The sequence below is a fragment of the Myotis brandtii genome, unplaced genomic scaffold (genome assembly GCF_000412655.1).
Source record: "Myotis brandtii unplaced genomic scaffold, ASM41265v1 scaffold165, whole genome shotgun sequence".
Classification (NCBI taxonomy): domain Eukaryota; kingdom Metazoa; phylum Chordata; class Mammalia; order Chiroptera; family Vespertilionidae; genus Myotis; species Myotis brandtii.
In genome coordinates, this window is record NW_005356042.1 from 5,433,775 (window position 1) to 5,451,391 (window position 17,617).

Sequence of the window (17,617 nt, forward strand, 5' to 3'; positions counted from 1 at the left end):
CGCTGCCCAGAGAGGTGCAGGCGAAGGTTTACTGTTTATGAAAATAATAGTAAACTTGCTTCTTAAAGCAAAAAGTAATTTTTTAAATGCTCTTTGCAAAAGCATGAAATTCTTGGTGGGTTCTAAAGCCCCCAAAAGGTGGGTTGTTTTGGTTCTAAGACTGTCCTCATGATTTCATCATACTTCTTACACTAGAGCATGTTAAGCTGGCAGTGGAGAGGGTCTGGCCCGATGGCGCCTTGGTTTCTTATTTCTTGCCATGTGACTGGGAAGCAGGTTTGGGTGATTTAATGCCACCCCTAACCTTTAGCTGAAAGCCTAGGGCATACAACACGAGTTCAAATGCTGTGGGTGGAAGTCAGTATCCCCACTTCTGCTCTCCCCTCCAGGGTGCCATGGCTGTTGGTGTGTGTACGTGAGTGTGTGATATCATCCTCACTGCTCTACCATCTTCTGCCTTCCCCCCTTTCTCCCACTCACTCTCTTTTGTCTCCTTTAGTCAAATTCAAATGTATGATTGATGTATTACAATGGATTTGTTCTTGCTGTTGGTTTTGGAAAGATGCTTAAACCGGGCATTGGGAAAATTGGTCTCAGCTCTGTGACTATTCACTGTGCAGTCTTAAAAAGTCACTTGATCTCTGTAGGTGTGAGGGTTGCTCTAAACCTGTGCTTTTCAGACCTGCCTGTGTATCTTAGTCATCTAGAGTAGCAGTCGCCAACCTTTCGGACCTCACGGACCCTCAGTGGTCCGCGGACCACCGGTTGGCGACCGCTGCTCCAAAGGTTTCCTTAAACCAGCGGTCACCAACCTTTTGGACCGGTGGGTGAGTGCTGACCTAGAGAACTATAAGACAAACAGCTCAGACTCAGTAGGTCTGGTGGCAGATGGGGCAACTGGGCTATGGCAGCCCTTGTTGATAGAGATTGTGCTGCATGTCCTGATGCAGCTAGCCCAGAGCACGGAGCCCTGTCCCCATAGGACGCATGTCCCGAGTGGATGCATGCTGGATGGCCAACCAGCTAGGTGCTGTTGGAGTCCCAGAAAAAGCACTCCTAAAAAGAATAAAGGAATGGATTGGTAACTCTTCAGTCATTTCACCCCTTGTCTGATTTTTAGAAAACTAGTAAATTTGCATCAATTGTGGGGTGGGAGAGGGGGGTTGGCAGTGGTTAGAACAGTTGGTCTAGATTTCCAGCACCTGAATTTTGACCAGTGACTCTGGAAATAACTTTGGACAGATCAGCTGTTTGTAGTAATTCTACAGTGATTCAAATTTGATCTTTTTTTTTCCCTCTCTCTAGGTACTTTTAGGTTGAAATATGCCCCTCCAGCAGAAAGTCTGGACTCCACAGATTGATATTTTTCTCTGGCAACAGAACACTATTAAGCCATGGAGACATAAGGAAAATTAAATACAAAACTGAGAAGTCTAGTTGCTGTTGAGCTTAATATTTTTAATCCAAAGGTGCTTTACTTTATTAGACTGGATAGAAAACCTAGCATAGGAGTGCATCAAACTCAGTTTTATTGCCAAAATTCTAGATTGGAGCTTGATGTCAGGACTTGCCTAGTGGGTATCTCCACAGCAGGTGAAATTGGCCACCTCCACCCCTGATGGCAATGCAGAGACCTCCCGTCTCTGGAAGAGCATTGCCATAATTGGTCCTTCTAGGCTCACACGTAATTCCAGGGCAGCTACGCGAGATCGGAATCGAGAACTGAAGGTTGGAGTTCTCCAAGTGGAGTTCCACCAGTCGGACTCTTGACACCCCTGGGTGAGGGAAAATGTCACCTTTGTTTTGCTTTGTTTTGTTCCTAAAGTGGTTAGGCACTAATTTCTGGGCTTTTTAGGGATTGCACTACAGAAGAATGTAAACTGATGTCAATCTCTGCAGTTCTGGAGACAAACTCCCTGAGAGCAGTCAGTGCAAGATATTCAGAGAATCTGTCTTTAAAGAGTTGGCACCAGCAGGCTAGTCACTTTGTACACAACAGAGATCTTAGTATTTACTTCCCTCCTTAAAACACTTTGTAGCAGTTTCAGGTTTTTAATTTTTTCTGCAAATAAATTTAAACTACATTATTAAGTAGAAATAGTTACTTGCAACAACTTAATTTCTAAGGGTCCAAGTCCCAGAAAATCCCTAGTTGTCAAAGCTTTGAGAATATCTTCTTTATCACTCCTTCCATATCTTTGAGGCCTGTCATCTTCCACCACAAAGGAACTCTTGCAGACACACGGTAACAGCACGGCCTTTGTGAGCTGGCTCTAACAGACACCATCTATCCTTAGCAAAGTTTTCAAGTTTTTTAAAATCTCACATAGCCTTCCCAAGGACCCCCAAGACTTACTGTTAAGATTCACACTTGAGACACACATTTCAACAATAATACAGTCCTGTAATTTATGAGCAAAAGATTTGAAATTTTCTCCTGTTGACTTACTTTGTATTAGTTCTGTTGAAAACCTGGAAGGCTACAATAAAAAATAAGACTCTAAAAGAGACCACACCAACAGGACAGAGCTACAGGATCTGCAGAAGTCTAGTTTTATTGAGGTGGGAAATAAAGTCCTCACCACACAGTTCTCAATTTCACCCCATTGCAATGAGAGCTTTCTGATCTGAAATTTAGGAACTTAAATCTTCAAGTCTAAAGGGAATTTTCTGCTCAAATAATGTTATTTTAAATGCTATCGCCTTCAGTATTAAAATATTAATCGGGAAGGCCTTACCCAGGGATTTTTGCAGTTGAATATTTATTTAAAAAGAGAAAACATAATATTCAGAACATTCTTAAAATGGGACAATCAGCCTCAAAGTTGATGTAAATAAAAAGAATACCCTAGAATTTGAGGCATTGTGATGTGAGGTTTCAAATTTTGAGATCAGTTTCCTGGCTTTCTGGAAACTAAAGCAGAAAGTTGTTACATTTTTTTTATGGAAGGCTTTTAGTAGAGTTTTTTAGAGTTTTATTTTAGTAGAGTTTTATAAAGCAGCAATGCAGAATTGACCTCTGTATTCTTATATCTCTTCCTGGTACACAGTATTATTACAGTTTTTAAGCAAAGCTGATGCTTACAACAGTTTTTTGGGGGAATGTTACATTGATCTCTTAAATTATAAACACTACAAAAATGTCAAAATAATGAGAACTGACACAACTTTGCCTTAAAGAATATTAGACTGGAACTTGTCATGTTATGTTAAAGGAAGACTTAGAGTGTTCATTGATGTTTACGATTTTAATATTTATGAAGGCCGTTACAGTGGCCTGGATATGTGCTGAAAGCCAAACTTTTAAATTTTTTGGTTTTTTAAACAAAGAAATATTTTAAATAAATCCTATTTCAACACAGTGAAATTGTGGAAAACTGTCTCATAACAAAAGAAAAAAGTCATATTTAGGTTTTTTTGTTTTAATGGTCAGTATTGGAAATGAAAGTGTCTTTTGTCACCCTTATAACTATTTTGATAAATATTAGAGATTAGCATTAAATACAACAAAAAATTAAAACAAACTTTGAAGTATGACCTTCAAATTGAGGTAAATAAGTTCAGACATTGTGTGGCTGTGTTCCAGTCATCAAAGGTCTTAGAAAAATTCCCAGTTTCTTTGAAAGTATGTGTGTGGTGTGACATTTCCAATGAGGTCATTCCAAGTTGAGAATTGTAAAATGTAAATATGAGATACACAGGACACAAAGCTGCTGATCCATCAGATCTCTTCCCAAGTGAATCGCATACTTGGACTTGGGAATATTTGCTAGCAGCATTATGAATTTCTCTCCGAAAGCAACCAAAGTCAGTAGGCCTAAAAGAGCATTTTGCATTTCCTCAGAAGATGTCCTCACGTTAGAAACACAGATCAGACTGATCCTTTCAACTACTTAGTCGTTTTCCTGAAATCGTGGCTGTTTCCAAGTGCTGTGGCAACCAGGTAGGTGTGGCACCAGCCACTTTGCTTTATGTAGTCTGTCATATATTAAAGTTTCTAACCCCATTTTTATCTTCAAGAATGGGGAAAGTAGAATGTACAGATCAAAGTAGAATACAATGTTGGGATGAAACAACTATTTCATCTTTTTTTTTTTTAAAGCAAAACTGTCAATTTTCTACCTTATTTTCTAATTTTTATTTCATGGTCATACTGAAAATAGGAAAATGTTTAAACATTAAAACTCCTAATTGTTAAAGAGCACTGAGGAAATGGGAGCTAGCACTTCTAATAAAACATTTATTTTTGAAAGCCGATATGTGATTGGGTATTTAAAAAAACCAGCATCATCTATATAATCTCCAAAAGATTACAGGAGTCAGGCTTGTTAATATAGTAGTTCGTAGGTTGAGTATTTTAATTCACTATATTTAGAATTCTATAAGTCCTTTATCACAAGAAGTCAACGTAGTTAGTTTACACTACACATCATGTATGGAGGCGCAGTAGCAGTGGCAGTAACTTTGCCTGACGTCACACAGCTGTAATGTGTTCCCTGTTTGAGCACAGGCTGAGCCTCGCACTCATTCACTCACTCCAGTGTCTCTAGTGAGCACTTGCCAAGCGGGAATTGGGTTGCACCCTCCCCTCTTCACTCCCTGTCATTTTGTCACTCTTCCTGCTTTCATGGTGGTTTCTTTGATGCCTTGCTAGTTTTACTGATGGCGTTACCTGTTGAAGAGTCTTAAAGGTTATAAGGGAAACCATGTCCCTGCTCAGCTTGACCACCCATCTCAGAGGATAGCGCCTGTGGAACCCGATCCCATTGGCCATCCTTTCCAAAGGACAGATGACTCCCAAAGAATGAGTCAGGTGACATTTAAAGCCATGGGTTTTGAAGAGGCTCAATTATTGACAAGTCCCAAGGTTATGAAAGAAAGTATCTTTAATCAACATTCACAAAATGAAATACTGTGCTGGTTGAGGCCAAAGGTCAATGTTACTACACTGTTAATGGAGGGAGGGGAGTACCAGTCGGGTATTGTAACAAGCCCCTCACATGGGTAAGTTTTTACATGCACAAGGACAAAGGCTTTGGTACTGAAACTGAAGACCTCGTATACTTAATCTTCACAGCTTCTATTGAACATAATTTTCTTTTTAGGAATGAAGGAAAAGTCTCCCATTTTTGAGCCATTCTTTTATGTCAGTTCTACAAAATTGCATGTAACTTTATAAATATTTTTTAAAAATATAGTTTTGTAAATATTTAATATTCTGCTAATTTGATTTTGAATTGTAAATGTCAAGTATTGTTTTTGGGGTTTTTATGTTTTATTATACTTTGTTAAAAAGGAAAAATTGTACATTTTTAGAATGTTTTTATGAGTAAATTTAATGTACTGAAAATAAAAAAATGAAAATAAAAACTTTCATTTTATTAGGTCTTTGCCTCAAATATGAAGCACACATCTTTTCAAATAATTCACAATTCTTGATCTCCAAACTAGGGAGACAATCCTGCCTCCCCAGCTTTACAAAAGAAATACTTAGTCTTAAATGTGTTTTCTGTCAAGGTTCCCAGGTTTTTAACAAATACTCTTGGTATGGACAGAAATGTGAATTCTTGATTGGGGTATAAAGATGGTTTCATAACTATCAAAGTAGGTGTTAATAGATCTAAGCTTCTGTAAACATTCGCAAATGCATGGCGAATGTGCCCTACCATCTTAAGCTCTGTCCCTTGGATTTGGGAGGTTGGCAGTGGGAGTATGCCTAGAACTACATTTTTGTCATGAGCAGTGCCAAGCACTAGAGGGAGCTTTTTCCCTCTTTTTCATAAAGGTCCATAAGGCCTCTTGGTTTTTTTTCAGGCTACTGTTAGGTAAGTAACATGAGACACAGCTGGCAGCCCAATATGGAGCACTTGCTCTTCTTCTGGAGATGTGGGACATGTACACATCTGCTGAACAAGAAACTCGGGGAAGCAGAGTATTTCCTCAGCCCACTCCCTGTACTCTTTCTTCTACAAACATTGCAGTGCCTACTTGAATGTGAGCTGGGTCCAGGTCCAGAGTTTTCCAAATTAGTAACACTGGCCACTACTTGCCTGGTTGTTTGCATTATATCTTTACCTGATGCGGCTCCCCAGTAAACTAAGGTACCATGAGTCATGCCTTCCTGACTGCATATACTAGTACACACTCTATACCTTTGTGTTTATTTTACTTTGTTCATTCAGAGCAATATGTTTTCAAGTGTGTATTCCCACAAAACACCTACGTCCCACATCCATCCTCCTCCTCTGTGGCATAGAGGTTCTCAGGACAGTTTTGTAAGGACAAGACCAGGTGGCAGAGCCTTGACCACAGTGAAGAAGATGCCCCTGACAGGAGGCCTTCAGAGGTGTCACTCCCCCCACCTGCTCCCCCAGCACAGCAAAACCAGCCTGGATGCTGCTTGTTAGGAAGGGTATTGTTTGGCTTTGGCTAGTACAGACAGTATGCAGGACTGCAGGTCTCAAACACTGATCCATTAAATTGAGCTTTAATGACAGTTTTTAGTTGTGCCTTTATTCACCTTAGTTCATTTAAAAATGTACTTGTTTTAAAGATCCTATAAATATAGAGTGACTACCCACTAACGTGGGATATGTCACCCCTCTCAGCATGGTATTGTTTTTTAAAAAGCAGAATTTCTTATAGGAATCTTATCGATCACACAGTAGTTACAAGAATGTCAGATATAGTGACATACAATCTAAACAAGACAGGCCGATTAAGAATGTACATAATGTAAAAATATACATATTAAAAGTTAGCCATGTAGACAGACGCATGCAGCAGTAGGGGTAGGTGATAGGAGGTTGGGGGGTGGGAGCCCATATGCAGTAATATTGCCTAATCCCAACATTATAGTAAATAATTTCCACTAACTGATACAAGTATTCCATACACATCTAAATACACAAAGGCAAATCATGACCTGCTACATATAGTCTAAAGTGGTCTGTGATCTTTTTGTGATATTTCCATGAAAATAGTTAATAGTCATGCAGGTAGTAGGAAGTATTGGTTATTCTGGTTGGACTTGGGAAATGTTTAACTTTTTGACATTAATATCTGTGAAGAGAATATATCTCCTTTTACTGCTTTCTTCACAATTGACATGCGCTTAGAGTGGGGGAATTTCAATGGTGGTTTGACCTAACAGTGATGACTGAAATACTCTTTAAAAAATGTGGTAACTTTTTAACAACATATTTTAGTCACACACTTAACATGAAACATGGATCATCTGCAGGATTCTGTAGTTTCTACCACTGTCCTAAAGAATGAAACTGATACAAGTGCTTGTTTCTTTACCAAAGCAGGCACTATTTTGAGCTCTGTGATCAGAGCATATCCAAAACAGAAGAAATGTCACTTTTTTCCTCTGGGCCTTTTGAGAAACTTGACCAAAATAAATTATTCAAGGTTCCCCCTGAGCAGTGGTGTCATCATGTATGTTACTGTCTGGAGAACAAATAAGAACTTCCTAACAGTGCAAGAGCGTTGCCTTGGGTACACTTGATAGGAATCAGGAACCTTTAACAGCAGTTCACCGTTTTCTTATTTAGCCTGTATTATGGCAAATGTGTTTGGGGGGCTATGCTTGAGATTTCTCTAGTTGGATAGAAACCCTTCAATAAGAAGTTGGCAGGTTCTGACTTACTGTCTCTGAATGCTCAAAATGCAAGTTCCTATTGGGGAAAGAACATTAAAATAACTTGAAGATCTATCTTATTGGTAAGTTAGAATGCAAAGTATTTTATTTTTAAACTTTGAAACAAGACAGCCTAGGTTAAATAATATAGTTTTCCAAAGCTGAATGTGCCTGCTTGGAGCTCAGTTTTTCTGCTTAAAGTACAAAAACAACTTTCTAAAACTCCTAGGCCAGACACTACTCTTTTGATGATCTGTGATTTAGATGAACAGATCCAATCTCAGTTGGTAACATCCCTTTTTTCCCCGTTGGTAAGGGTTTAAAAAATTCTAGAACAGATGGATTTTTCTAGTCTTACAGTGACAATTTCATTCCAAATGTCTCCTGAGAGGCGTATACCATATACAGGAATCCATCTTCATCCTTCTCACTTTCATACACTTCCGATATCGGTGTGGACACACTCACCATGCTGTGCCCATTCACTAACAGGAAGAAGGCTTGATTAGCGTTGAGCTGTAAGCGCCTTCTATTGAAAGAAAATGTGAAAAAATATTGATACATCAATAAGTAGGGAACATATGTAAAAATATCACCCACTAATTGATTTTAAAAGTATAAAGATTTTGTAAATGCTGCTTCTGGCAAAATTAAGTGTATACCTTACCAATGATGACTAATATTTCTTCTCATAAAGCACAAGACATTTTCTATGATTATATTCATGATCAATATTAGTGATAATCCTTAAGTTATTCTTACTACCTTCTTGAGTTTTAAACTATTATGCTGTCTGAAGAGTGTCATTAGTGTCCAAAATGTGAGAAAAACCGTTCAAAATATTTACAAACTAAGACGTAAGCTGGTACAATTTATTACCACTATACCAAATCTGAATTCTTAATTTTGCTACACAAAACTTGTAACTTTTCTGATTAAAGGACATCTAAACTAGATGTTATGAAAGGATCAGATAAAAAATATAAAAAACTAAGAAATGAAACATCTTATGGTTTTATTAAGCTTGAATAATTTTAATCAGAACTAAGTGTGATAAAGAATAAGAACTTAGCCCAGTTGGTGTGGCTCAGTGGTTGAGCATCAACTCATGAACCAGGAGGTCAGAGTTCTATTCCCACCAGGACACACCCGGGTTGTGGGCTCGGTCCCCAGTAGGGGGCGTGCAAGAGGCAGCCAGTCAATGATCCTCTCTCATCATTGATGTTTCTCTCTTTCCCTCTCCCTTCCTCTTTGAAATCAATAAAAACATATTTTTTTAAAAAAGAAGTAGTAAAGCCCCGACTGGTGTGGCTTGGTTGGAGTATCAGGACGTCCCCTACACCAACAGGTGGTGGGTTCACCCTAGCTGGTTTGACTCAGTGGATAGAGCATCAGCCTGCCAACCAAAGGGTCCCGGGTTTGATTCCGGTCAAGGGCACGTACCTTGGTTGCAGGCTCCTCCTTGGCCTAGGCCATGGTCAAGGCTCGTGCAGGAGGCAACCAATCAATGTGTTTCTCTCACATCGATGCTTCTCTCTGTCTTTCCCTCTCTCTTCCACTCTCCCTAAAAATCAATGGGAAAATATCCTCAGGTGAGGATTAACAACAACAAAAAAGGTGGTGGGTTCGATTCCTGATCAGGGCACATACCCAGATTTTGGGTTCGGTCCCAGTGGGGCACACGCGGGAGGCAACCGATCAATGTTTCTCTCAGATCAATGTTTCTGTTTCTCTCTCTCCTTCCTTTCCCCCACCTCCCCTCCTAAGATAAAAAATAAAATAAAATAAAAATGAGTTACCTAAAGAAATAAAAAAACAAAAAGGTGATTACCTAATTATCTTGATGAGTTCACTCATGTTGACATGATCAGGTACAAGAAACTTGGTTTTATCCAGGACAGGAAGCTGCTTCTCACCCTTGTATCGTTCTATTATCACCTAGTAATGAAGCCAGAAATGTGATTTTAAAATAGTCACTAAGAGAGAAAAATAAAATACTTCCTATGTTTGTAACTGTCACATTTGTTAGTTTCCTCATAGCTCTATATCTCTTATAAAATGGTACACAAGAGACAAAGTAGCTCACTCCAAGGGGGTGAGCAGGGTGGAGGAAGAAACTGCTAAGTATTTTGTTATTTGGAACCATGAAAATATACTACCTAGTCAGAAAAAGACCCTAAGTTTCAGAACAGAGGCTGGTAGCAGCTTAAGTGTAAAGATATGAATCTGTTTGTATCAATTCTAATACCACCATTTGCACCAAACCTTAATAAAAGTGTTAAGGTTTTTTTTTAAATTTATTTTTATTGATTTCAGAGAGGAAGGGAGAGGGAGAGAGAGATAGAAATATCAATGATGAAAGAATCACTGATTGGCTCCCTCCTGCACACACCACATTGGGGATCAAGCCTGCAATCCGGGCATGTGTCCTGACCAGGAATCAAACTGTGACCTCCTGGTTCATAGGTCAATGCTCAACCACAGAGCCACACCAGCTGGGCTAGACTCAGTTTTTTTTTTTATATTAGAGACATGTTTCTCTATTTGACATGAAAATAATCCTAAGTAAATATTTGATAAGTAGAGGTCAAATCTTCAATTTGTTACTTGAAGATTTCTTTCATTTTGATAAAATATTCTTGCTATTTCTTTAGTAAGTATTAAAGTCAAGAATCTTGAAATATGCAGGAAACAAAAATGGTTTCACATTATGAACTGAAATAAATCCATTAGCTCCTTGCCATACTTCCTTTCTGTAGGGAAGAAGGAAAAAAAGTGAAGCTGTCATCACCTTCCTTGTTTAAATGATGAGTTTATCTATGGCTGTGTGTTCAGAACATGATATCCACAAGGAATAATCAGTGGACAGAGTATACCTGCCTAGATTTAAGTGGTAGCAGAAATCAGAGCCAATACAGAAATCATAGGTTCTTGGCCCAGAAAGAAGCAGAAGTAAGGAATGAGAAGAAAAAATTCAAGATCTTAGAATCCTTTGTTAAAGGAACACACAGCAGTCTGGAAAATGCTAGATAAGATGACTTTGGGTACCTTCTGCTTTCAGCTGCTGAGTCTGGTCTGCTTGGGGAGAAGCTGTTCTAGCTGCTTCTATTCACTATTTGGTGGTGATATCCATGAAAATTCAATTACCTAAAATGATTGGTTTACTTTTCAGTTCTTATTTCTTTAAATTTTTCCTTTGACTCTTCCAATTGGGGAGACCAGATGCATAACTCATAATAAGGCATTTTACTAAATCTGAAAGTACCTTCTCAAATTTTCATTTAATGGTAAGGGCTATGGACAGGAGCACAGAAAAAAAAAATCACCACTGGGGAATGAAGAGTGGAGGACCAGGGAACTGCCTGTGCCTTGTCCGTCCATCCACCCATTGGATTCTCAACATGTGAGTGGCTGTGAGTCTGCTTCTCAAACTTGTGCAGTGAGTCACAAACACATACAAGGGAGTACAAATATGTGATTTCTGCAAAAAACCTGAAACTACTAACAGAAAAGATGACTTTTAATGTACACAGATATTCACATTTCAAAAGGATTCTGTAGAACTAATTCTGGCAGACATTTGGGCTAGCTATTTGTTTCCAAGGGGTAGCACCTGTTAGTAAATAAATATAGCAGGTACTCAAAAGTAAAAAACCAAAACAAAACAACAAAAACACTTAAAGTTAAGGTAATTCCCCAGAAGGCTCACCTCTAAGCCATATGTTAACCCCAAGTACAAGGACATATTATTGTGAAAGCTCCAGCCAGTCCAACCAGAAGAACATGTCTTTTACTATAGAATCCTACAGGTGTGAAACTGCTGAGCAGACCCATCTTATTATCTTTTCTGTACACTTTACAGCCCCCCCCCCCCCCCCCCCCCCCATGGATCTTTCATCTTCTTTTTCCTACTTTGGTATCAGATGACCAGTCAGAAAGCCAAACATGAAAGCTTCTATAGAATTTAGCAGTGGAGTTTCTTTTTTTTTCTTTTTTAATCCTCACCCGAGGACATATATTTTTTCCCATTGAAGAGAAGAGGGAGGGAGAGGGGGAGGAGAAAACAGAGAGGGAGATAGACAGACATGGATTGGTTGCCTTCTGCACACGCCCGACCAGGACCGGGGATTGAACTTGCAACCCAGGTACATGCCCTTAACTGGGAATCGAACCCGTGACCCTTCAGTGTGCGGGCTAACACTCTTAACCACTTAGCAACATGGCCAGGGCTGCATACATTATTAACCACTGAAACATACATAGGTAACTAAAACTACCTACCGGGATTTTGGTCGGATGCTGCTCTCGGATAAGCCGGACATCTTCTACTCTTTGTTGTGCAATGAAAAGAGATATAGGGATTATTAAGGGCCCTAATGCAGCTTGTTTCCTGCATTTTTGCTGGTTGAGTTCTATATCTGAATTCAGCTATCTTTATCTGTGGCAGAGCAAAACAGTAGACGAATCTTCTAGAATTGAAAGAAACCAAGCACTAACACTTCCTATCTGGCAAAGGTTGGTATGTGAGGCCAAGGGCAATTATATGGAAACCAACATGCAATTAATTACATGGTTTTATCAGGAGTTATAAGACCAGAGAGAGAAAAGAATGCCCTATTTGAGTTTAAATAGTTTTGTACAGTGCCCCAAATAAACACAAAGTCTACTGTTGAACACTTTTTTGAGAATATCTCTGTATTCTCCCCCTTAATATAATCACTTACTTATATTTTCAACTATTGCATTAGGCTGTCTGGGGAATATACGGGGGGAAAAATAAGCCAAGTCCAGTTCTCAATAAGGTGACAATATAATTGGAGGGACATGTCATATATACAGCAATACATGAACATATGATCAAGATGGCATTAATTAAAACCTAACAAAAATTAATAAAATCACCTTGATTTACTATGGTAGGATTCATTCTCATGGTATATATTTGCAAATAAATGATCAATGTAATGAACTTCCTGAGAAAGTGCTCATACTAGTAGCTCCAGAAAAAAAGATGCTATGACCTATATAAATATGAATTTATTTTAACATCACTGCCATTTTGGTTTGGATTTTTTTTAAAAATTAGTATTCTCCATAAAAACTATTGAATTCCCATATTCAAATATGAACATAAGTTCTATTTCTATTTTCCCATCCAACATTTCTAAATCAGCTCTAAAGATAAACTACTAAATAAAAACATATTTGCCCCCGGTCCATGTGGCTCAGTGGTTGAGCATCGACCTATGAACCAGAAGGTCATGGTTCAATTCCCAGAGTTGCAGGCTTGATCCCCAGTGTGGGGAGTGCAGGAGGCAGCCAATCAATGATTCTCTCTCATCACTGATGTTTCTATTTCTCTATCCCTCTCCCTCTATGAAATCAATAAAAACATATTAAAAATAAAAACATATTTGCTATAGACAGAGACGACTGCAAACTCATTGATTCTTCCCAGTGCATATTCTTATTCAATACATGAGGATAAACATAAATTTAGCTATTATTAACAGTGAATTTAACCTATTGGTTTTCACCTGTGACATTGTGACTTATAACAAGAAATACATATTTGGTCCTGGCACAGAGCTCCCAAAACCCTTGGATTTTCCTATGAGTGATAAAGATCTTTCCTTATTCATAATAAGCCCCTTTCAACCACACCTGAGTTTATGTTAATGAGGTGATTTTGAGAAAGCCTTTTAAGGGTGGGGGCTGGTTGCCAGGGGACCAACAAAGATTAGAGCAGTGGTTCTCAACCTTGGCTGCTCATTAGAATCACCTGGGAATCTTTTTAAAATCCTGATTTCTGGGCCTCATCCTCCGGAAATTCTGTTTCTTTATTACTAATGTTGTGGTCCCACCCCATAACAAAGAAACAGAATTTCTGGAGGAGGAGGCCCAGAAATCAGGATTTTAAAAAGATTCCCAGGTGATTCTAATGTGCAGCCAAGGTTGAGAACCACTGGATTAGAGGGTTTAAACATTCAGCCTCTCTCCCTGACCACCTGGGAAAAGAGAGGTCAGCTGGTCCGAAGCACAGGTAACAACCTGCACTTGCAATTAGTGATTGAAGTGTTAGGGAGGGAGGGGCAGTCTTGCGGGACTGAGTCCTTAACTTGCTGGATCTGAGGCTATCACCAGGGAGATAGTGGTTAGAATTGAGGTAAACTGTAGGACATCCAGCTGAACTGCTTCATGTGTGGGAAACCCACATGTCTGGTGTCAGAAGTGAAGTATTTAGTAGGATACTGAGAATAGAGGAGACATACAGAAGGAGGAGTTTTTTCTTTTTCTTTTTTTTTAAATATATTTTATTGATTTTCCACAGAGAGAAAGGGAGGGGGACAGAGAGCCAGAAACATCGACGAGAGAGAAACATCGACCAGCTGCCCTTCCGCACACCCCCAACTGGGGACGCGCCCAAAACCAAGGCACATGCCCTTGACCGGAATCGAACCTGGAACCCCTCAGTCCGCAGGCCGACGCTCCATCCACTGAGCCAAACCGGCCAGGGCAAGGAGGCGTTTTTTTTTTACATTATCCTTGGAAACTTCATTGCTCTAAGACCTGTCCCTATGACTCTCCCATCCAAGAAAAGGTACTCTACCATCCAGATTTAGCATCAGCCCTCTTCAAAACAAAAATCTCCATATTGTCAGGGTAAATTATTTCAGAGGCTAGGGGAAATCAGAATTCACTCTAGCAAGTGGATGATAACTAATATACATGGGAATGTGTTCCTTATTTAAAAGCTTGTCCTAATGAATCTACAAAGTAAGTGAAAACATTTAGGCATAGCCCAGCTGGCGTTCTTGAGCACTGACCTATGAATCAGAAGTTCATGGTTCAATTCCCGGTCAGGGCACATGCCCAGGTCGTGGGTTCCATCCCCAGTGGAGGGCATGCAGAAGGCAGCCAGTCAATGATTCTCATCATTGATGTTTCTATCTCTCCTTCTCCCTTCCTCTCTGAAATCAATTTTTAAAAAAAATGTAAACAAGCAAACAAAAAACATTAAGGCATAAGGGAAAGATTTTTTTATATAGGAAACTGGTTTATTTTGGTAAATGAAGAAAGAAAATCAAAATAGGTTCTAAATGAGAGGCTTCAAAGTCAAGAAACTATAGTGTCAAAAGTTTTCATTATCTTGATTTATCCCCAAAATATGGCCATAAAAGGAAGACAAAAAATGATTATTTTTATTAAAGACAAGTGACTTCTTTAAGGTGAAAAGAGTAGCATAGGAATGTCTTTAGTGTCTTGGCCAGGTGCCTGAAGCAACTGAGTAAATATGGTATATGCTGATACCTCTCTTATTGATTTTAGAGAGAGAGGAAGGGAGAGAGAAACATCAATGTGAGAGAGAAACAGCCATCGGTGGCTTCCTGTACACCCCCTACTGGGAATGGAGCCCACAACCTGGGCATATGGCCTGACTGGGATTCAAACCAACGACCTCTTCGTGCATGATAAGTATTTCCTCAATCTGTTTATAAATCATAAACGTAATATCCAACCCATCGTGGCGTGCTACCCAGGTTTTGGCATAAGTCTCTCTCCAGTCTACCTATTAGAGTAGTTGAAGCTATTTTAGACCAATACAAACTTCCCCTGAGACATGCAAACAGTTTCATTATTTTTAAATATTTATTTATTTAAAAGAGTTTTTGTTCACTTTTAGAGAGAGAAGAAGGGGGAGGGAGGGAGAGAAACATGGATGTCAAAGCAAAACATCAATCGGCTGCCTCTTGCACACCCCAAAATCTAGGCATGCGCCCTGACCTGGAATCCAAGTGGCAACCTTTCAATGCCAAGACAACCCCCAACTGAGACACACCAGCCAGGGCCTAACCCTTTGATTATTAATGGAGAAGCTTAAGACCTAAGTTTACCATTGAATCTCAGCAGAACAGTGTCTGGGAAACAGTTCTGATATTAAATAAACTGGCCAACTCCAGAAGAAAATGGAGTGATATTATTACAACATTTGAGAAGACTGAATCCAATACTGTTTGGTCAAATACAACTTTTCAAATGTATTATATTTTTCAAAACATCTGCAAGGATTCACTATGCATCTCGACCCAGAGTGTTGATCATGTATTGGAAATGATGGCTCCCTACCAGAGATGGAAGAAAATCATCTCAAGTTTAAAAGGACAAGTCCAGACTCTGCCACTAGGTGGACCATGTTCTTCACCTCTCTGGGCCCCACCCAGTTTCTTCAGCTACAAAAGGGGTTGTTTGGGGTGGGCCCTACCCTCTCAATCATAGAAAAAGACATCAACAGAGCTGTATTCAACTTTAAACTAACTTAAACTCACTCACTTGGAAAGAGAGAACTGCTCAAGCTAACTGAGGCTGGTCTTAGATTCTACAGTACAAAGGTTCTCACCAAAGAATTAATTCCCCTCATTTACTGTGCTACAAATCTCTGAAAACTCAATTATCAGTGCTGTTATGAAAATCAGGAGCAAAGAAAGGTAGTAGTCATTAAGAGATATTTGATACTTTTCTGCAAAATGACTATTAAAGAGATCTTAGAAAAGGGGGTGGGGAGGAAAGGTTAGGTAAGGGGAAAGCAGATACAATATACGGAGTGGGCAAAAGTAGGTTTACAGTTGTATGAAAAACGGCATGCAGATTATGATTATTACAACAGCTTTATTAATACAAAATAATGTCGTAATGGCACAGTAAACCTATTTTTGCCCACCTTGTATGTAAGATACACTACTGGGAAGGGAGTGAGGGAAGGGGCGTTCCTGCTTGTTTACTTCCAGAGTCACAGGTTCCAGGTGAAATCCTTCCAATTAATTAGAACCTATTTCTCCAGAATAACTTAAAAATCCTTTAAGCAGAGGAAAGTATAGTTTCAGTCTTGAGAAAATGGGCATCTTTCCCACACAAATGTCCCCAGTTAACTTTCAAATGCCAGAGTCAGTGAGGATGGAAGCCAGATACTGCAAATCTGCCTTAAATGCCACTCTCAGGGTTGCAAAAAAGCTAAATAACAGTAAGAGTTCACTAAGGTCTCTAAAGGGAAACGTTCTAATTAAAAAGGCACGTCTAAGTCTTCTTGACCAACAAACTACCCAAGGAGTTGTTTGGAAAGATATGCTCAGCAGGCCAACATGCATTTCATTTACTGAAACTTCTCGGGCACAAGAAATCAAATACTTATCAATAATGAGATCTAGAGAACCAGATCCAAGCTCAAATGAACGCTCACCTCTTTCTAGACCCCCGAAACCTGGCCAGAGGGGTCCCCGCTGCAGACCGTGAAGATCGCAGCAGGCCCCTCTCTGTGCGCATGGAGACCTGGTGCTTCCCTCCTCCACCTGCCCTCCCCGAGCGGCCACAAGCAAGTCCCGCAAGTGGGCATCCACGGAGGCCACGCTGCTGTTGCAGAATTTTCGTGCTTAAGAGCACTCATCACTTCCTTCCCATCATTTTTGTGGAGCAGTAATTACTGTGATGTTACTTTCCGTTTCAACCAAATGCCAGAAAACCTAAGCCGGGTTTCCAGGCTAAGGTGGGAGAGAACGGACGTGGTTCCTGCCGGCATAGAGGTGAGGGTGCACTGGCACCAGGAGGAAAGGCCACCCACCCACCCAGCTCCACTGCCCCCAGCACACCAGCAGGTCCCGCCCGCAGGCCCGGCCCACCCGGGCGGAGCGGGGCGCAGAACCTGCAGACTCAGGGGCTCCCCGGGGCTCCCCCTTCTCTCGGTTAGAGCGCCGGCGGTGCCGGTGCCCACACGGCATCAGGACACTCACCTGCAGATGATTCACCTGCATCCCAGAGCCACCACTTCAAAGGGCCTGTCGCAGCCCGGCGTCCGGGGGCTCCCCCCGAGCCCGACACTCCTCACACGGGTTTTCGCTTCTGGGAGGGACAGTCACCCCGCACCCCCAGACCAGAGGGCTGACCGGGGGCCAAAGGTGATTCAGCACCTCCGCAAACGCG

The 17,617-nt window shown here is 40.3% G+C and overlaps 2 protein-coding genes across 2 annotated transcripts in view; one reads left to right on the forward strand and one right to left on the reverse strand.

Moving 5' to 3' along the window:
* ZCCHC14 (zinc finger, CCHC domain containing 14) overlaps positions 1-5,773 on the forward strand; it is a 67,305-nt gene extending 61,532 nt beyond the window's left edge. The window contains exon 13 of the mRNA XM_014536672.1: positions 1,306-5,773. Coding sequence (XP_014392158.1) covers positions 1,306-1,361 — 56 coding nt within the window. The 3' untranslated portion in view covers positions 1,362-5,773. The remainder of the gene's footprint in view (positions 1-1,305) is intronic.
* A 718-nt stretch (positions 5,774-6,491) lies between these two features.
* The window catches only part of MAP1LC3B (microtubule-associated protein 1 light chain 3 beta), a 25,259-nt gene continuing 14,133 nt past the window's right edge, over positions 6,492-17,617 (reverse strand). The window contains exons 4-6 of the mRNA XM_005862690.2: positions 11,927-11,982; positions 9,477-9,583; positions 6,492-8,174 (exon numbers count right to left, since the gene is read on the reverse strand). Coding sequence (XP_005862752.2) covers positions 8,000-8,174; positions 9,477-9,583; positions 11,927-11,982 — 338 coding nt within the window. The 3' untranslated portion in view covers positions 6,492-7,999. The remainder of the gene's footprint in view (positions 8,175-9,476; positions 9,584-11,926; positions 11,983-17,617) is intronic.